We start from the raw sequence: 22,580 nt of genomic DNA, 5'->3' as shown, positions 1-22,580 counted from the left end.
AAAGCATCATGCAATCTATAAGTTATACATTATGAAAGCTGTAAGTGTTATATAATAAAAATCGATCAGTTATTTATCATGCAATCTATAAGTTATTTATCATGAAAACTATAAGTGGTACTTAATAAAATCTCCAAGTTATATGTCTTAAAAGTTATTTATCACAAAAACTACAAGAAATATATCGTGCATTTGATATGTTATATGTCATTTTCATAAAGATTATAAATTATATATATTGTAAAATCTGTAGGTTATTTATTAAAAAACCTTATATTTCAAACAATTTTCTAGGTTTTTTGGTGAATCCTATTCATTTTCGAATTATTTGAAGTCATGTCGGGAAAAGAATTTGTATGTTTTTTGCTTTTGCCAAGATTTTTCTAATTTTTTTCGTTTCTCTTCTGTTGAAATTTCTGTTGATTAGATTAGTTAAACACATCATGGATGTTCGTAAGATAAGCGTAAGATAAGATTGTCCTCTTTTGCTCTTTACTTACAGATATATAAACCAATTTATTTTTCTATTCGGTACAGCTTGAAATAAATTTTTACTATTTTCCCACGTAGGAAATTGTTTATTATTTATTATTAAATTGTAATCAGATTATACTGGTTGATTTAAAGTTTTTTTAAATACAAAATTAAAAATCAGTGTACTAAGCTACGAAAACATTTAAAGGCAATATTTTAGCAAAATGATTTACTCGTTTGACGCACTCCACATTTTGGATACTTTGTAAAGAGGTAGTAGTTGTCAAGTTATAAATCGATGTTTTCAATAATATAAATTTTGTAAAACTTGGACGAATTGAAGGGGAGAAAAAAGTTCAAACATTGATAATTAAATTTTCACTTACATGAAATCCTCTCTGGTTTTGTGCCTTATCGGGTACCTGGGTACGGCCTTTTCCTCTTCGTCCGCTACCAAAGTCTCCACGCTGAGAGAAGATTTCGCCCTGTTATCGAAAGGGCTCGGGCTTCGTAATTTGTATTCCCATTCCTATCGAGGATAAAAAGTTTAAAAAAAGTCAATTTCAACTCGAAATATCCGCTGTGCAAATAATTTTTCGTTATTATGTTTTAAAACAGAACTTTCAGATTGAAATTACTACAGTACAAATGGGGGAGAAAGTTCTGCTTTTATCTAAGGCAATTGTAATTTGATTTAGAAGAAAATTTGTAGCGTGGACATTTTTTTCTTCCGTCAAATAACCACATAACACAAAAACACTCAGTAATATTTCAATCATTCTTTGTTTATTCATTATGAAGGAATAAGAATAGCCATTTTAAGTTCAATTATGTCAGTATAGGGTCTACAAAATTGATTACGATTAAAATTAGAAATTAAATAGAATTAAATGTAAAAATAAATGGTTTTCTTTTAATTTGAAAATTTTTCTAAATTATAATATGGGATTATATTTTATCAGTTATACATCAGAAGAATTCTTTATTTTAATATTTAATTTTATATAACTTTTAATTTTAATTAACTTATAATTAATATTAATACTTTTTAACTGTTAATAATTAATAAAATTAACTTATAATTTTTAATTATTCTTGCTATTTTATGTAAGATTCTAATATTTATATTAAAAAGATTCTAGAATTAATATTAAAAATAATTTGCTGTTACATTTAATTGTATACAACTTTTAATTTTAATTGTCATTAAGATTAAGTTTTTCATTGATTTAAAGAAAGGGTTCATTTGAAGTTGTAAAGGTTTAATTTCAAAAGAAAAAAGTGAAATTGAAGTTAAAAGAATTAATTTGTAATTAAAAAGGTTAATTTGACGGAAAAAAGCTGTGTGAATACTGAACATATCAATAACACATGAAAATTAATTATAACTAAAATGAAATATAAGAAAAGATGATCTTTATATTAATTCGAGATTCAATAAACAGCTAAGGATTTAAAATTTCTCCGTTGTTGGAAAACTTTTTTTTTGTAAGATCCCCATATCTAAATTTTAAAAAAATTAAAGATTTTAAAACAGAAGATTTATAGACATTTAGTTCTTTGTATTAAATTTATCTTCTGAAAAGGGGAGAAGGATAAGGCACCGTGCTTTTATGCAAACTTCCATGTCATCTACTAAACATTAACTATTATGATCTACTACTCTTTTTTTTCTCTTATTAAGTCTGTAATATTCTCTCATTGTGTAACCTTCTTGAGAAGAAAGAAAAGTCTGCAGTTCTTCTATCCAGACTTCCCTGCCACGCACTAAAGAATATCTGTGGCATGTTTTATTCTTCATTTATTTACAACAAGACTGGAGAAAAGGATGCAATCTGGATAAGCCGTTTTGAAATGTACCATCGTCACTACATCCAAAATAATTTCGAGAAAGGCAAAAAAATTCAAAATTACTTTCTTCAATGACTCACAAAACCTGTATACATCAAGAAATTGATTTTTGGTGAAGTAGAAGGATGTCATCTGAAAATGTTTCTATTTTCTACTTCTATCAAGTACTTTAATGAAATCTTTTACCGAAATAAGAAAAGTAAAAAGACTTTTTGCTTTCTAAAGAAGACAAGAAGAGAAAGTAATGAATTAATAATTTTTTAAATACGCCGCGTTCACCGTTTTAAATAATTTCCAAACCCTCCCGAGATGGAGAGACTATAAATGGTTTGAAACGTTCCATTATGTTTACATCCACATCAATTATAGCAAGACTAAGCCTTCCAAAATAACCAAACAACTAAACCTTAACTGAACCCTCTTTATAGGGAAAGTTTAGGCCTGGTAAAAGAATGTCATCTAATGTTTTTATTATTTGCTTCTCTAACTGATCCTTCTGTTGAGGAAAGAGGAATTATTAATCTTAGTGTTTCTACATAAACTACATAAATCTCTACTAAATATTTATGTGATGTACGTTTAATGCTTTTCCAATAAACACTGCTGTGGGTAAAAAACGATGTAATAAATTAGCAGAGTCCTAAATTGCTTCTATTGTTTTCCATTTCAGTTAAATTGGAAACAACCTAATTGACAATGTCGTATCGTATACAGAATAACAAAAGAAGAATACATATTCCAAAACAGTTGTGGATTTAATGACACGTAAAGTTGTCGTTTTTGCTGAGAAATAGGTAATGCTTTTCATCTTCTCTCCAACATCAGGAGACAACTAGAAAATAAAAGAAACTCTGTGGTTCTGTTTATTTTCCACAGAAGAAGAAGTTTGCATGATAATAATGATTCCTAACGTCGTCGGTAGACTGTACAACACATCATCCCCTGACTAGATCAGTTAATTTTTCTTTTGTCTGAAGAATTTTTAAGGGAAAAATGCAGTACTTACGGGACGGATTGGAGGAAGTATCGAATCGGGGCCTGGTCTAAAGAACAGATCGGCGATGTCTGAACTAGTCAGTCTTCCAAGCATGATTCCCCCGAGTCTGTCCGTCCTCCCATCTTCGACCTGAAAAGACCACGGTTGTTTACTTCATGTGCCACAGTTTGCTCTCGTTGGGGTCACTTACGATTGGTGGAAGCCTGTAAGCCGCGACTATGGGTTCACTCGAAGATCTATTGCTGCGTACCCTCCCGGCACCGACCGTCGGGTACACCAGGGCGCCGTAGTACCTGAGCGCAGGGTCTCCGGAGCATTGTGAACAACCGCCGCCTTCGTACTTGCACCATCGGCAGACCTCGCGCGTCACGTTGTCGTTTCCTCCTCCTTCATCTTCACTCTGAAACAATAAGAGTTCAAGTAGAGTTTACTTTAAGTTTAGTTTAAGTACTACTAGAGATGGAGGGACAAAGGTAAATATATAAATAGATAGACACAGAGAGAGAGGGAGAGAGAAAGAGATAGATAGATAGATAGATAGATAGATAGATAGAGAGAGAGAGAGAGGGAGAGAGAAAAAGAGAGAGAGAGAGTGAGAGAGAGGGGGGAGAGAGAGAGAGATAGATAGATAGAGAGAGAGAAAGAGGAAGAGAGAGAGAAAGAGATAGATAGATAGATAGATAGATAGATAGATAGATAGAGAGAGAGAGAGAGAGAGAGAGAGAGAGAGAGGGAGAGAGAAAAAGAGAGAGAGTGAGAGAGAGGGGGGAGAGAGAGAGATAGATAGATAGAGAGAGAGAAAGAGGAAGAGAGAGAGAGGGAGAGAGAGAGGGAGTGAGAGAGAGGGGAGAGAGAGAGTTCTAGAAAGGAAAAGAGGTAACAAGTGAGAGAAAGTAAAAGAGATAGAGATGGAGAGACATAGATAGATAGAGAAAGGGAGAGAGAGAGAGAGAGAGAGAGAGAGAGAGAGAGAGAGAGAGAGATGAGAGAAAGAAAAGAGTAGAGATAAAGATGAAGAGAAAAAGAGAAAGAGTTCTAGCAAGAATGAAATATACAATATTTTCCTCCAGGCTTCACACATGTCAACGAACAAGGAATAGAACAATGGAACAACTTCAACGTTGTAAAACTTTCTGTTCTATAGGATAATAAAATAATACAAACTATTGGAAATTTTATTCATGTCAAATATATATACTAAAATTCCTTTTTAATCAAGCTTTATTTATATTATTTTTATTAAGAAAGGGACCTACGGGTATCTACCGGTAACATTTTTATATGAAATTTCTAAAAATAGTGCTATTACACTATAACACAATAGCAAATAAATTGGTACAACTCAAAGTTAATGTCTATCTAAAAATAGCTTTGTGCGAGTGAACAGTTGATCAAAACTCAATTCATAATGTACATTAATTATTTTTATTTACTATTCTAACTTGATGCTTGTTTATTGATTATCTTTATAAATAATAAACCAGTCGTATTTTTCTTTGATGCTTTTTCATTATGTGACGACAATAGATAGTTAGGCGATTAAGCTTTGGATTTGAATTTTATCTTTTCCGCCAGCCGTTGAAATAGACAGCAATGGTTTTTTAGACAATATTCGGACAGAAAGCATTTCCAAACACAATTTACGCCTGGCCCAATCGTTTTCATGATATTCATGATATGGTCTACCATGAACTGAAGCAACCCCTGCTCATGTCGCCTTTCCTTTCCTTATTTACTCTCATAGGGACAGGGATAAAAGAGACGGTCACAAATCCTTCTGCACCTCGACCTGAGTAGATCTATTTATTTACCCCCTACGAGGTTTAGTATGCTATAAAAAATCACCCATCAAAAAAGCTCCAGGCCACGACCACATAGTCCAACAGCTCTTGGCCAACCTTGCTCGTAAATGTTTAGTTCCTGATAAAAATTTATAACGCCTACTTACAACGGAATTGAAAGTACACAATCATCATCATGATTGCCCAGCCGGGAAAAGGAAAGATGGCATAAACAGCCACAAGCCAATAAGTCTTCTTGATCTTCTCTCTAAGGTTTTCGAAAGATTTCCTACCAAAGCTCATGTTACACTTGTCCACATCAACTCCATGGGATTGTTGATGATATGTTAAATACGTAAGAGGAAAAGAAAGTCTATCTCGAGCTGCACGTAAACACAGAAAAGGCTTTCGACAAAGTGTGCCATCAGGCTTATTAATAAAACTAAGCCTTATCTTGGTGACTCCCTGTACCGCATAGTACAATCTTACCTCACGAATCGAAGAGAGCCTATTCACAGACTTTTGGAATTAAATCAGGAGTACCTCAAGGCAGTGTACTGGGACGTTTCTCTACATTCTCTTTTCAAGAGATTCCCAACAAATACGCTTTTAAAAACAGTTTACTTTGCTGATGATTCGCCATACTGTCTAAACAAGATACAAGTTAAGAAGCCCATTCCGTGCTACAGGAATTCGCGGAAAACATCAGCATTGGGTGTAAGACGGAGAGTAAAAGTGAACCCAACGAAGTCTCAAGTAGTTCAATTCACTTATTATTGGCTCGTGTCAAATTAAACAGTTTTGTTGCTGGTAATTTATGGTAGTAGTAAATTTTATAATACCTACAGTACCTGAGATATCTAAGGCTACATCTGGACCAAAAGCTAATATGGGAAACATATATCGTTGGTTTAACAAAAAAGTAATGTTGTTTTGCAATTAAAGGATTAAGCATTGAATGTATGCTTCGACATCTCGCCAATAACATCATTCTACTCTACGTGAAACAACTCATTTTACATAATGACCATAAGGCTTATCTCGCAATAGGTTGAGCCATACGGTTATCGGCATCTGATTCACACATTAAAAAGGTGCAAACCATTCAGAACCGTATCCTCCAATTAAAATGGTATGTTCAGAACCAAACTATCCACAAAGACTTGGCGTCCCTAAGTAATCAAGGACACCTACAGTCGACACCACCGGTCCATCATGGCGCACCCCAACCAACTCCAAGACTTCAAAAAAGACTGAAAAGGAAGAGACACTTTCGACCACCCTAAACTCATATCTGTCATTGTTAAATAATTAGTCTTAATATTGTCACCAAATTGATTAATAATCCGATTAAGTGAGGAACGCCACGGGGAGTTTGTTTTCACTGTAAGTTTCAAGTCATAAGGATCACAATTACTATAATGTTGTGTATTAGCTTAATGAAGTTTAAAAATACGGGAAAAAAGAAGAGAATATTCATATTATATCGATCGATTTGGAATTTTTCTATCCTTTTCAACGACAAAACCGTTGAAACGTTTTTGTCTAGATTTATTTCAAAGATAAGAGGGAAAGGACTATGATGTCTATGCCCTGCGCACGCCACAATTTCTGCACGAAGTACCAGCTTTACTCATGAAAATGTGAGAAACGATATCAGGATGACGGAAAGCACGAAGAGCTCTTTGCGGACGTTTAATTCTGCACAAGCTGAACATCATCGTTGTTTTCAAATTGGAAAAATCCAAGCTAGAATAACTTGGTGTACCTACCAACTATTCTTGACCGATCTATTCCGATCAAAATGTACAATTTGATTTAAATGTAATGTTAATGCCAATAAATATAAGATTCAATGTGTAAAGAAAATCATACTAAATTGTATAGTAAGTGTAATTCTTAGAAATGATGAAGACTTACAATTCATGTCGAGAGGCGTGTTTGTAACTCCTACAACCTGATAATGAACGTTTAATGCTTGACATCTCGCTATTTAACAACATAACCATCAACTCTGTGAGGAGAACCGTCTTTTACAAAAAGTAAAAAAGTTTAATTCTTATTCAAAATTTCGTATATTTTATAATAAAACTGAAATATGGAGGTCGACCAATTCTAAATTGCTCTACTCTCAAATAATTTAATTTTAAATCAACATCGTTGTGAATTTTATAGTACAACCAAATGGCAACGACTTTTTTTTTTATAATTTGTTACATTCTCAGGCAATTTGCTTTTTTCTAGCATTTCTTTAGGAAAAAATGAAAGAACGTGTTGCCTAATTTTGAAGGGTACTTGTTTTAGAGTAAAACTTTGATTTCTATCATAGATTTGATGAATGACTGACTTCTCTTAACCAAACGTAAAAATAACGAAAGTAAAACTGAATGATGATAGGTGAATTATTCTGACGTTTTTGTTCAAAAATTGTGTGAATTTTAAAGAAAAGCTGAATGATGGACAGAATTATCCAGACTTGTTTCAACCTAAAATATTGTAATTTGTATAGAAAACTGACTGATGAATGTATGAATTTTATAATAATACTGAATGATGGTGGGATTTTCCTGAATAAAGATGGTTGGTTTATTCTTACTTTTATTTAAAATTTGTGTGAATTTTACAGGAAAACTAAATGATGTTGGTTGCATTATTCAAACTTTTTCTTCAAAAATTGTGTGAGTTTTATAATAATATTAATTAATGATTATCCAGATTTTTCAAAACTAAAATTTATGTGAATTTTTTAATAAAACAGAATGGTTATGGCTAGCTGATCTCGAGGTTTTAGCCACAATTTGTGTGAATTTTACAGTAAAACGGAACAATGGTTGGATTATCCAAACTTTTTATTATTATTGTACAACTAAATAATGATGTTTGGAGCAACCAATGTTTTTTTCATTATTGTAAAACTGATTGATCATGCCAACCGATTATGAATTACTCTATTCCCAGTCTAGCAATTTAATTTTTTCCCAACAGTTGGGAGAATTGCATAGTAAAACTGAACTATAGTTGTCCCGAATTGTCCTATTCTGAGTCGATCATTTAATAAACCAACAAGTTGGTGAATTTTATAGCAAATCCAACTGGCGATGGCCGACTAATTCTGAAATAGTCAATTCTCATCATGTAGAGTAATAACACTGGATGATAGCTGTGCAGTTCTGTATTGTTCTATTTTCAATCTCGAAATTTAGTTCTTATCTAACAGCTTTTCGATATCGAAAACAACACTAGATGATGGTATCTGAGGACTTCTGAATTGTCCTATTCTTAGTCTCAATTTCAATTTATCAACGTTTTATTGATTTATCCCAAGTGTTTAAATATTTACTTAAGCAGATTCAGATACTTCTTTACATTTATACATTACTTATGTATACATACATTACTACATATATACATACTTCTATACATATAATCTTGAATATATCCAAAGTAAACCGAATCGTGGTGCCTGTTGTATACCGAGTTGCCCTATTCTTAATCGATCAGCTAATTTTCCCTAGATATTGGAAATCGCTAATGCATGCACTTTTTGAAAATAACAGAAGTAATAATTAAGCACGGCATTTAGATAAATATAGACTTCATTTTACAAAGATTATTTTTTTTGTACACTAGCAAGACAGGATGATGATGGCTGTGTTATCCTAAACAGCCCTATTCTCAGCTTAATTTTGTTTTTACCTCATCCAGAATATCACCGGATAACAAATCCTCTGAGTAAGTGAATGGTTTTTTTGGCAGATAAACATTTCCAGATAATTAAGATAAAGTACGTTTATTATATTAAAATTAAGTTTTTTTATTTTGATACAAATCCAGGGTTTTTAAAATTTTTTTTCCATTTATTTGTAAATTTAAGCACAGTTTCAAAAATAATATTTTGATCTTTTAAAATATACGATAACAATGATAATTACTATATTTATTTTATCTACTATTTTATTACAGGGCGAGGTGAGTAACCTGGATCAACCTGAGATAATGTATTGCCCCTTTCTTGCAAAGTTAATAGTATTTTTGTCTGTTAGAAAAGCGATCGGTTGTGGAAAAACCTACAGTCAAAGAGGGACAATCCGTGACACCTTTCTCCCAGTACATACCAAGGACTTTACACTTCCGAGTTTACCTGATCTTCGTAGTCGGACAGTACATCCTGCCTACTGTTCCTGTCTGCCGAGTTCCTGAACGTGGAGCGGAACCTTTCCCAAACCCATGTCATGGGGGAGCCAAGCGACATCCCACCAGAACCATGCCACGCGAACAACTGGCCCTCGGATCCGGGCCGTTGTTGTTCCTACTGTCTCCTAGGATACACCCCAAGGTCCACGGACGACCAACAAGTCCTGACAACTTGACCCGCCATCCATCCCCATTGATCTGGCTTCGTAGGCCCATCGATTCCGAATTCAAGAGAAGATTTAGAAAAGGAACAATCAAATTAAATAAAACTTAATTTACACGTCGAACAGGAACGAGGCTTCTTGAATGCATCAATGTTCGATCCTTAGGTTCAAGCTTTTAGACAAAAACACCAGACTGAAAGAGTTGAACAAACTCTTATCTTATAAACGATAAATTCATTAATTGATACCATCTTATGAATACATACAACGAGTATCGTCCAGTTATGAACTTATATAGAAGGTAAATATGCGCAGTGAAGGATATCTCTTGTCAATACTCAGACAATAAAGTCTCCATTTATTTCCACGGCCTTTCGCAGAATATGGTACGGTTTTGCAAAGAGATCGATTTTTAATACTTTTATTTTTTTTTTAAATACTTGGAACCAAGTCCATTGAATAACTGAATCTCAGAGAAAATTGACTGGATGTATAAATATTGCCACATTTTCAATTTTTACTCATTGATGTGATTATAAACGCATCGTTTTAACGATTTCTCATAATATTTATTCAGTGCAGCTTGTCTATCTATTCTAACTACCTTACATCCTTAGATATTTTAGGTAACTTATAGCCATATAAAGGGACTTATCTGCAAAGAAATTTGAAACCACCTATTAAATACTCAATTATGTCAATTTGTAAACAACTTTAAAATGGTTTTGTTCTGATGATGGCCTTAACATTGGTCGAAAGCATGCAGGTAACAGTTGAATTTGTTTCTTCATCCTTACATAATAGATATATACATCCAAATTATTCATGGGTAAAAAAGTGGTCGATACGTCTAACACATCAAATGTGGTTCCTAATTCAATGAAGGATGTCTCTGCAGTCTGAAGAAGATGTACAGCTCGCAAAGCTGAACATGGAGAAGAAAATCATATGAAATCATTATGAAATTTCCACGATAATCAGGGTATAGAGAATAATGCTTAGGAAAACTTATCGGTTTCCATTTTCTGAAACATTAATATCCGATAATTGCGCATTTTAAAAATATTTGGCTAATAAAAAGCAGATACAATATGAAAAATGATGATAACCGATTAGGTTTCGTGGTCCGATTGACCAAATAAATTCTTTTCGATTAATTAATCTTTAAGTAAAGTATTGGTTGAGATAAAAAAGTCAGTGTCACGAGCGGGATTCGAACCCATGACCTTCGGCTAAATACGCCGCTGCTCTACCACTTGAGCTTCAATTTTTTATCTCAACCAATACCTTACTTAAAAATTAATTAAATGACAAGAATTTATTTAGTCAATCGGACCACGAAACCTAATCGATTTACAACCAAAATGAAGTATACTTTACTAAAGCTCACCGTGGCCATTTCATTTGTCGCCGAGAATCAAACAGATTACACATTTGAAAAATGGCAAAAAGGAGGAAAAATTCAAAAGGTGGGGTTGAGATGGGAAGTTGGTGTCCGAGTGGATCGACGATAGCTCAAGTGGTAGAGCAGCGGTGTATTTAGCCGAAGGTCATGGGTTCGAATCCCGCTCGTGACACTGACTTTTTTATCTCAACCAATACCTTACTTAAAGATTAATTATGGTAATAGTAATTATCATCATAATAGTGAAGCGGCAAAATGTCAACAAAAACAGCAGGAGGATGTGAGGGCAAACGAACCCGTAAGCCTTCTAGGTCAGGCTCCAGGATTATCGGTGACGATGAAACAACCAACAAACAAAAATCTGCTTGAGTTATGATATAACAATAAATTTTGCTTTGATAAGCCTCTCGTTTCGTCTGTGATGTGGGAAAATCTTTTGAAATTGATCGTGAACGCCTCATTTACAAAAAATTACCTTATTTCTTATGTTGTCTTAGTTCCTAACGAGATCAGTTTAAACCGTCTTTCAAAAAAATGTTTGATTAAAAAAAGGAAATTTTCTTGACAAGGACGGCTTTCATTCATGGTGCAGCAAAAATGATAAAATCAAGCTTTTGCGTGATATTAATAGATGAACAGTAGTTCTCATTTTGTAGTAGGCCTAACAAGACCAATTAAAAGCAACGAAATTAATATCAACGAAAATTGATTGCTTAGAAAAGGGGTCTCCTTGAGAACAAAACTGCTCTGTTCGTTCGTGGCAAAACAAAAAGTGCTTAAATCAATTTTTTACATGATATTCATGAATTAGCATAAATTATATTGTTTCGGGTTAATTCCTAACAAGGCCATTTAAATTCTCTAGCATAGAAAAATTGTGTGAATATAAATTAAGGCTTTCGTGGCAAAAAATGCTACTCCTATAGTTGACGAAGCAAAAATTGCTTAAACAAATTAATAAACAACACATATTTTTTAATTTCTCGTAGTTGCCAACAAGTCTAATTTAAGTGTTTATTTATAAAGCAAGTCAATAGAAACAAATGCCAGTAAAGCTGGGTGTGCCGCAGAGCTCCGTCCTGGGCCTCATTCTTTTCTCGATCTTGACGGGGCACGACCTCCCATGTAAATGATCTGTACACCACACCTGAAATTGTTGTGTCGTTCCTATGGGAAGCAATACTTTCTAGGCTCCTTCCTCTATCAGATATCATCCTATTTCCCTCCCTACACGTTAAGGGTGATACACTAACCGTACGACAAAGTTCGTCGGGTGGTCCTGCACCTCAAATTCAACAAAAAAAAGTGCGTATGAACGCTAGTCCGATTCTCAACCCTTTCGCAGATATACAACGTTGTATTTTTTTTTTCAACTATATACGGTTTTCGTCATAAATCTACCCTTGAAGCTATGAACTATTCATTTTTTCGGAAAATCCAAAAAAACATTGAAAACGTTTTCATTGAAGAAAGACACCATTCTAGAATTTTAAATTTAATTTTTGGTAAAATATAGACACGAAATCTTAAAAAAAACCGCTAAATTTAAAATTTGTAACAAATTAAATTTAAAACCTCATTGGAAACCTTCACGGTAGAGCTTGGCAAATTTCATGACAACTTCTTCGTTTAATAAGCTTTCTAGCGGTATACCCGTTTGTTTAAGTACATCGAAACTTAATACAAGCGAACTTTGTCGCATGAGTAGCAAATCATCCTGCATAAGCACACCTTCAGAATCCCTGCTTACTCCCCTCATATTCGCTGCTGCCCTTCTGACCTCTATCCCCTTAAACACTGTACAACTGCTTTCAGTCGTTCCTTCCTCTCCATGTTTCCAACTTATGAAACTCTTTTCCTTACTCTATACCGAGCACCATCCCTGTACCTTTAATTTTGTCTTTTTGATTACCTCTTGTCCTTACAGCTTGGCAACGAAGACTATTATTTGATTCCAATTAATTATTCTTTTTATCTAAGGTCTTGGTTAAGATGAATAAGTTAATGTCACGAGCGGGATTGGAACCTACGACCTTCGGCTCAATACGCCACTGCTCTATCCACTTGAGCTATCGTGGTAGAGCAACGGCGTATTAGCCGAAGTTCGTGGGTTCGAATCCCGCTCGTGACACTAACTTTTTCATTTCACCAAGACCTTAGATAAAAAGTGACCACCTATTATGACCGCTAAACATGTATGGATTATTAATTGAACTTTTTAGGTTGATTTCTACAGCCGTGTTAGCCTTGAATATTTGTAAGTACGCTGTGTAATAATTATTTATCCAAGAGGATTTCAAGTACCAGAATAAAATTTATTTTCCATTTCATTTTACTATCACAACTGCTCAAAATTCCAGTTTTGAATGTGCTATAAATACTTTACTACTGAGTCCGCTTCAGTTTTAGTGCAAACATAATATAAGAACCCCTTCTATATCCAATTACATCGGCAGAAATTTCAGTTTTCATTTTTTCTATGTTCTTTAATAAAGCCGATTGATAAAGTAGCTTTTATTTTTTATTATTTGTAAGGGTAATGTCATACATTTTCAATGAAAAACATTTTACAACAAATATTGTAAAAATTATGCTGTTTATGCTGTTTCTGCTCTTAAGGAGATAGCTTTCAAGGCTTCTTTGTCAAAAAAAGACACTAGCTATTTTTATGAGACGGCAAAAATTGCTGAAATCGAGCTTGGACGAAACGTTCAATAGGTTAAACGACCAACAAATTATCCCATTGATTCTTCAAGGGCATTTTTGTTTGCATAACATCATGCACAATAGAAAATAGAAAAAAATTGATGTTTTTGTATTCATTTGATCTTGCCCAGCAATTATGCAAAATCCTACTCCAATAATATTGTTGATAAGCTTCGGTTTGTGTATTTGACGTAGAATTACACAGGGGATTAACTTGAAACATTCTCAGATGAGAAAAGAGTTGAACTCGCAGAAACATTGGACAACCGAAATAATTTCTATTAATAAACGTCCCTGTATCGATTTCCATGCGTGTTGATAAACCAATACGTACGAATTTGACTGAAATCACGCAACAACCCGATGTCGCAATCATCGCAGGATTGGAATGATAAATGGTTATCAAATCTATCATTATGCTATTGCTACAACGATTCTCGACTGATTTATTTATACAATTTTTTTTCAATTTTTCAGCATCCGAAATCATAATCGCACGGAAATGTTTCCGTTTGAATAATACAACTACAGGCGTCATCAGAGTGACGTCTTGGCCCGAATTGATTTACCTTTCGGATCGATGTGAGGAATATGAATTATCGACCTTTTTTTCCATTCGTCACTCTCCACAATTAAAACAAGCCCATGGACCTCGGTAATAGAAGACACTTCATTAAAAATAGAGTTAATGGAACGTTTAACCTTTGAACGTAAATTTTGAAGAATTGCTTTTGTCAGTGGTGCCGATAAGAAAGTTTTGATGAGTTTGAGTGTTTTGAGGTCATACGATGACAAGACTTAACGTTCGGTTAAGTTCAAGCAAGTGGCATCAGCAAGAGTGCTGAAGATCCTAAACTGAATTGAAACAAGATTATATAAAGTTAAAGTTATTTAAGCAAATAAAAGATGTTTTAACCAAAAACATATTTACATGCAACATGACAAATTTCAACTAAAGCCAGAAGCTTGTTTTGTTTAAATTGATTGGTTGAAGAAGGTGAAAACTGATAAAACAAACGATATTTTTGTTTACAAGGTGATAACCATTCAGGTGGTCTATTGTCCAATAATTAATGTGTTTATGTTCGAAGGTGAATTATCGTTAAAGCTCATCGGACTGGGCATAGATGATTCATGCGAAGGGCCATTTCGAGTGCAGGGGAATGCCTTAATAATGTTAAGACGTCGTCTCAGGAGCACGCGATGCCCGGCACGCGATCATGTCCCAGTGCTTCCTCCGCTAATTCCTGGATGGCAGGAAATCCTAGGAGAAACGTGACGAAAAGAAAGAGCCAAGTCGAATCGGATCACGCATTCATCTGATACAAACGGCATTTGTAATTGGAATTAGGAATTATGGACGCGATATTGGAAACAGGGTTTTCAGACGTTTTGACGTGTTGAAAATCGCTGCACGGTGTCGATAGGCAGTTTATGCCTACATAATTTTCAAATTAACTCCGCTAGAAATAAACATATCACATGTATCTTGATCTGGTTTTAAATAGGAAGGATGAAGGTTAGAGTATGTGGACGTAGCGATAATCACGTGCAAATTGAATCCAGGATGTAAGTCTTTACGGATTCTACTCACGACAAAGGGTATTTTTGTAGAGTGGTGAATGCCATACAATTCATCCTTGGTTCCAAGTATGGTTAAATATGGTATTATCCTAATTGAGATATTTGACTTCACAATCATGTGGGAATGCATGTAGCGTTAAATTTCAGGGAGAATGGCACAAAAAAACGCCAAAGCTGGACAACAAAAACACACGCAGTACTGTCTCGAAAAAATGCATCGTATACACTTTCGTGGATGTAGATTCGTTGGAGTGAAACACATTGGGCCCACTATGCTCCAGGTGCCAAAAATGTGCCTTATACCGTAGCCTTCAACTACATCAAAAACATTTTTCTGACTTTATCCATGTGACATTTGAAGCCTCCTGTTCAAAAATGATTTGAAGTCTACCAACAGATTAGTGTTCTTCTGCGAAACGGTGGCATCTCCAAAGTCAACTTATAATGGATAAGTGACTAAATAGCCTTATGTACTGCGTCCATTGTGCTCCTCTTCTTATGGGCTGTGCCTCACTATTTAGTTCCTTGCTTTGTATTATTATGGAATGTGGTTTCATCTACTTTCTAGAACCGACACGGTCAATATTTGCAAATTGGGTTTGCAATGTCAAGTTTTTTGTTGTTTTTTTCCATCCACCTCCCCGCCGTACCTAACAGAGACCACATACCAGCGGACCACGGCCACTAAACTAATTCAAATGGGATGCAAGTTTAGGGGATCTTATTGTGTTTAACGTCTTCCTGCGACCTTGCCCTGAAAGGGGAGACCCAAGGAAGAAGGGAAATTTTTTTTCTTATTATTAATTTATCTAATCTAATAGGTCTCCCTCTTGCTGGTTAATCCTTTTGAATACACTTTCTAATAAATACAATATTTCAATAAATAAATAACAATTATGGGTACAAGGAGTAACCAGCCCGGAATTAAAAGTTCAGGGCAACGCTAAGATCTAACAAGTAACATCATAGGAAGAAAAAGAAGAAAAAAGAAAGAAAGAAAAAACTAATCAGGTACTTTATCCACTATAGCTCGGCTAACTGGTTTGAGGACCTCAAACGTCCTCTTTTCTTTAACCAGTTCGTTGAGGGTCGGTGGCCTAGTGTGGCGGAAGAGGAGCTTTAGTGGTTCCCTCACACTCTCAAGGAGGGGGCAGTTGAACAGTCTGTGTTGGACACTGTCATCAACTCCGTAGTCGGGACACAGTGGACTGTTAGCTCTACGGAATCGGTGCAAGTAAGCGTTGAAATTTCCGTGACCTGTCATTATTTGTGTGATCCAGTAATTTGGTTGAAACCACTTTGCTTTTGCTCGGTCCTCAATACTGGGTAGAAACTCGTGGGTTAGCCTTCCCTTGGTGCTTATGTCCCATCTGTCCTGCCACAAGTTGTCTATCTAAACTGTAAGGATCTCCCGGATCTGCTTTCTAGGTGCAGTTCGTAGCCTTTCCCTATCTGACGCATCCAAATTTACCATTGTTGGCTCCTTTCCATCTCTTAGCTGCCGGATTGCAATTCTACTGTGGAGGACAATGTCTATTGGTGCAGAGGAAGCAAGGACTTGGAGGGCGTGAGTAGAGGCTGTCCTATAAGCTTTAGTCGTTCTCAGGAGCGCTATTCTTTGACTCTGCTCGAGGATGCTTCTCCTACTCCTGCTTTGCAATTTTGTTCCCCAAGCTGCTCCTCCGTACTTGGCAATGGGCAGGTATACGCTTTTGTAAGTGATAGAGAGCGCCCTTGGACTCAGCCCCCATTTTGATTTCGCGATCGAGCTTAGTTTCGAGAAGACGCATCTCGTCATTTCTCTGATCTTGATGGCATGGTGTATAGAACTTAGCCAATGCAATGTCCAGTTATCAGACTTTCAATGCTTTGCTGCAGCAGGTTATTTTAAGTTTAGGCGACACTTGACTTTTGCCTAACTATAAACTGGGATGTTCTTCCACTAGGTTGGGTGACTTTTTAACTTGATCCATTCGGCGTATACTTCCCTAGAGATTTATTGAATCGTATTTTCTAGCATTTTCAAATTGGATAAAGCGGTTTATTGCTGGGTTTACAATTTACGCAAATCTGTTTAATGGTCATTTAAAAAAATAGGCAACATTTTACAAAATCATTGGTACTTTACCATCATCACATGTACCAAAATTTGAACTATTTAGGAAAAAACTTACTTGAACGGTAAAGCTTCTGTAAGATTGCTGTTGGCCTCTATCTAACCTCCAAGGGAAAAAGCTTATATCCCTGAACATCCCTGCTTGATCAAAACATCACCGACGAATCCTGTAAAACCAAACAAAAAGTTGTAAGAATTTCACATTGCATGTTGTTTATGTTATGCTCGCGTTCTGATTGCCCTTAGTCGTATTGGACATCGCACTCTTTCGCTCTGGAGACTATGCGTTTTTCAAGTTACACTTGTCATTTATCCGTAGAAACAGACAACATAACAGAATTAGGAAAAAGGGAGTCGGAATTAGGTATTTGTAACTTACGGTGTGTTCCTGGGCCTAGGTCTTTGTATGTGGGTTTGGCTGGTCACTTGTCAGTTTTGAGTTTCAATTATTTTGCTTCCTTCTTTCGTCTTCGTGATGCAGCATATACAGCATCATGTTTAGTAAAACTACTAGTGTCAGGGCAACTTCAATTATGAATATTTTTCCCTTTTTACTTAGAAACATGCCTACGATTATCTTAATGTGATTTATATCAACTTTAATCTTATTATTAATCTTATAAAAGATCAGGGAAAAGGTAAATTAAAAAAAAAACTCAATTACTTTGTCAATCTTTCGGGAAATATATCCCCTACATCTCCACTTTGAAACTGTTATTATTATCTTCTATTAATTATTTAAACGTTTAAACGTTAAAAATCTACTGATGATAACTTTTTTATGGGTTTAGCGTTGAAGAGTTGACGAGATCTTTCATCTTCCTACGACTGTCGTCAAACAGAACTAACAACCACCAATCCCTAGTCAAAAATAACGAAGCCTTTCTGGCTCAAGCTAAAAACGAAAAGCTTTTTAAACGAAGAGCACCTTCAAGAGTATTAGGTCCAGAAAAAAATCAGGTTATAAACAAAGTAAATGTAATTGAATCAAAAGACATCAAAGATACAGATGTACTCGTTTCTAACTCACTACTCTTAACCTCTATAAATAAACGGTCGGCAAGTTTGTTTTACAAGGTATAGCAACTAAATCACTCATGATTTGTCTGTAGAAATGAACCTAACTACAGGGGAGAGAAGTACCTTCAACCATGAATCCTCAACTAAAAGAAGAGAGACGGTTTATAAACAAAATTCAATTTAACAATTATTAAATCACATTCACTCATGGACCTCTTCTAAAAGTAGTATCTAGGTATAGCAACACCAGGGAATCTAGTGGCACAACGTACCAAGATAGTGTGCCAGGTTGATACCATTACGATCCCTTAGCCGTATACTTCCTACCTTCATATAATAAACGTCTGGTGATTTTTGTATGATGTAGCTATTCCCAAACGATTTAATTGATTTGTATCCGTTTTGAGTTTTCAGCCTGTTCGATGCTTTGCCTCCAAATTTGCAGATTATTATACAAACTGTGTTTCTTTGTTTGCTTATGTTTTCTTTAAACAGGTTTCTTGTATTTAATTTCTTATAATTAAATAATCTTTATGTAAGGTGTTAGTTGAGAACTATCGTGACTTCTATCCACTCGGACACCAACTTCCCACCTGGAGTGGATCGTAGTCACGATAGCTCAACTGGTAGAGCAGCGGCGTATTTAGCCGAAGGTCGTGGGTTCGAATCCCGCTCGTGACACTGACTTTTTTATCTCAACCAACACCTTACATAAAGATTAATTAATTGAAAGATGTTACTTGGTCAATCGGACCATGAAATCTAATGAATTTAATTTCTTACATTTTGTTTTTATTTTTAATGCAGTTTTTAATTTTCTGTTATTTACTGTGTAATGGATATCCACATATAATTTTCTCTATTAAAAATTACGTAACAATATCACAAATAAAAAATGATATATTACATTGAACATTTCAAGTCTTGCCTATTAAAGGGAATCAATTTAATTTTACGAGTGAACAAAACGTGTAACGGATTTAGAAACGCGCCATGTTATTTTCATAGGTAATAAGAGATGGAAATAGGTATTATTTGTGGTAAAAGTGGTAACCTAGTAATAATGATAGCTCCTTAGCGCCAAATTCTTAGTCTCATTAAACACTGCCCATTGGTCAAATAACATGTTTCCCTTTTAGTCAATCCGTGACGACCTAATTTTGTTGGTAGATTATAAATTATTTTCATCATATTAACTTATTATTACATCAAACGGGGAACGACTGAAGGAATAATGTAGTATGTTTCGCAATTTAAACATTTTTTTAAATAAAAATTCTTTGTTAGTATTGCTTAAGACCGACTAATATAGGAGGGTAGTGAAATTTGGGGGTTACCGATTATTTAGGTCTTCCTATCCTCAGACGCGTTCTGCATTTCACCACCTTCAATGAGTCTGTCTAGAAGCCCTTGACGCTGCATGCTAATATTTATTGAGAAAACCCTCCTCCTTGACAAAAATTGAATGAGCACCAATGCTTATGCGGAGGGAAGTACATAATGCAAACATGTCGAAAAATAAGACAAATTCAACGAAGATAGATGATTGTTTAGAGACAATGATGGAAAATCATACTATGCGCCTCGTCTCACAGAAAACAATCACGGACCACGGTATACAAAAAGACGAAATATGGGCAGTACGCGAAAACTTAGAAATTTACAAACATAATACATTTAATACAACAACAAAACTCATAATCACACAAATGAACACATCATTTCCCCTATTCAACACATTATACCAGTTAAAAAGGAAAAAGGACCGAAGAAGAAATATCGGCTGGAATATACGCACGTACACTCTACCCACGACCGTTTAAAAGAGACTTGACTTCACAAATATCACACAGACCCAACTATGCAGCTGAATTACGTTCCCTGTAGGGATCGCATCGCCTGAGAGACGATGAGTTTCTTTTTTTTTTTTCAATTTTCCGAATAATGATGAACATTTAGTTCGTCTGCTGTGCAACACATTGAAGCATAAATGCATAAAAATAAAGGTGAAATTAAATGCATTGGCTAATTAATAAATTCCAATCCCTTCTATTTAGCCATTCTATAACACCCTACATAGTGAGGCTTTTTATCTTAAAACCATTTTACCCTGAATTCTGTCAGCAATGAACATTCGCTGATAAAACATTGCCTACATTCTTTCACCTATTATTACACTGAGAACAAGTACGATATAAAACTTAGTAGTGGCCTTTAGGAACCTCCAAAACCTGAAAGACTGGCTCGAAATTGAGGATTAACTCAACGCAACAAAATCCCAGCAGTCTTCAACTTCTCCCCCAGCAACATCATCCGCTAGTTGGGACTTTACATCGACACAAAACTAACATGGAACCCCACACTCGACTCAAAAGAATAGAACTGAACAGATAGATATAAGCTGGGTAGCTAATGGGTAGCTTATATGGGTACATGACTATACCACACATAGAAACTCTCACTAAAAATCAAAGCCTCGCCTACACATTCCTACAACCAATCTGGAAGGAATCGTCATGTGGGGTTCAGCCAACAGTACCAACCTCCAAAGATTCAGTCGCTCTTGTCCAAAATCTTTCGAACCATTGCCCAAGCTCTCTATTTTGTATTCAACCCCTATGCAGACCTTCAAATCTCATTCGTCCTCAAACCGGAAGAAGTACATACAGACACCTTCATAAACCCTCTAGTCCAACACCTTTCAACCCGAACCCTCCCNATCATGCAACATTCAAGGTTACACGTCAACGTTTCATAACTAACACGGAAAAAGCTTAAATAAACAATTCAAAAAGTTTTCACTTTCCTTTGGGCCAGTGGAAATGAAATATCTTAGAAAAACTGAACAAAAAATTGTTTAAATAATATAAATTTGGAACCAAACATTTCATGATAACATAAAGTATGGTGTTATTCTTGTGGTATCATGTATGTCTTAAGATATATACACACAATCTTATCAATTTTCTTTCGAAGATGAAATTTATTTCTGCAGTGATATTATGTTTTGCTAGTAAGTCCTTTAGATCTATATACCAGAAACCCCATTTTCTGTACACTCCCTTGCCTGTATGCATCCTGCTTTCTTTCAGAAGCTTAAGTATTTTCCTAATATGCTTTTTTAGCGTGTACATAAATAAAGTGCTACCATCAGTCGCTAACATGCAGGAGATAATTTATTCTGTTCTTTAGGAGTGATAACATTTTAGGAAGAAATTCTGGACTTTTTTATTTTTCGTATTTGTTTTCATCTACATATGGTAAGCTGTCACAATCACTCTTACAACACTTTTAAAGACCCCGTATTTAAATTTAAGAGGAACGTTGTGTTTTTAGTATAAAACTGCTGTAAGTTGCATTGATAGCGGTCTTCACAGTGGACAATTTCGCTGCACAATGGTATTTGAAGCTTAATTGGGGAGGAAGTCAGACTCATAAATATTTATATGTGTTTGTAAAAATCTACTATTTGTGTGTCTGCTTGTAGTGCATATTATATAAAGTATCACATGATGTTTGATTGTGATTTTAATCACGATGGTGCAATATTGGCTTCATGTTGTTTGAACGTCTAGATTTTTACAGAGTCAAATATTATTATTCTTACGTAACATCCTTTTTTACAAGGTTTATTCTTGTTTGTGTAAAATTAATAAGGTTAATTTTGGTTTAAAATGTACAAATAGTCAATTTTCTTTGTTGGTGTTACGTCTGTTCTCTTGTTTCGAGCTGTTTTATCACTTTTCAGCTTATGATTGAAAATCGTTACCGACTGCGTTGACCAATTTGCATAAATATTGTATGTGAGGTCAATAAACACAGGAGGCGGTTCGAAGATAAATACCTGTCATTTAAAATCGCTGTTATACAACGGGGGCGTCACTGGATCGATATATTTATACGTATATCCTTTTATACATGTGTGTCCGAATGGCAATCTAGTACTGAGCAGAAGGGCGACCTTTTCTTTAAACAATCAATATATCCGTGACGTGGACTTCACAATTTGTCACGCACACGAACGACGGCCAGTGGGCTTCTTCGGCGGTGTGCATCCTCCTGAAGGCCCGAGACGTCTCGCCTGTCGAAGCAGCAAGTCCGTCTTCGGGATTTGATCCGTTGGGCCGTTTTTAACGATTTCCGACCTATACCGATTGGAGAGGGGACTGGAAGAATCGTCTTTCCCATTCGATATGCACGAAATATGTCAATTGACCTTGACAATATCTGCTTGATATCGAATTCGCCTTTAGAATTAGCGGACAAATGACCGGTGACGTGGTATAGA

The 22,580-nt window shown here is 35.2% G+C and overlaps 1 protein-coding gene across 2 annotated transcripts in view; it reads right to left on the bottom strand.

The window, feature by feature from the left end:
* LOC106669882 (probable E3 ubiquitin-protein ligase HECTD2) overlaps positions 1-22,360 on the bottom strand; it is a 41,390-nt gene extending 19,030 nt beyond the window's left edge. Inside the window, exons 1-5 of one of the 2 annotated variants that reach the window (XM_014399714.2) lie at positions 22,137-22,360; positions 17,331-17,439; positions 3,513-3,722; positions 3,332-3,451; positions 861-1,003 (exon numbers count right to left, since the gene is read on the bottom strand). In XM_014399714.2, coding sequence (XP_014255200.1) covers positions 861-1,003; positions 3,332-3,451; positions 3,513-3,722; positions 17,331-17,408 — 551 coding nt within the window. In that variant the 5' untranslated portion in view covers positions 17,409-17,439; positions 22,137-22,360. Of the gene's footprint in view, positions 1-860; positions 1,004-3,331; positions 3,452-3,512; positions 3,723-9,244; positions 9,369-17,330; positions 17,440-22,136 lie in introns of those variants that run through there. The other variant, XM_014399713.2, reaches the window with a different exon arrangement.
* Positions 22,361-22,580: the final 220 nt, after the last annotated feature.

This window comes from Cimex lectularius, unplaced genomic scaffold, assembly GCF_000648675.2.
Source record: "Cimex lectularius strain Harlan isolate CLEC.00 unplaced genomic scaffold, Clec_2.1 scaffold76, whole genome shotgun sequence".
Taxonomy (NCBI): Eukaryota; Metazoa; Arthropoda; class Insecta; order Hemiptera; family Cimicidae; genus Cimex; species Cimex lectularius.
Note: the sequence above shows the minus strand (reverse complement) of the source record. Positions and strands in the feature narration are given on the sequence as shown.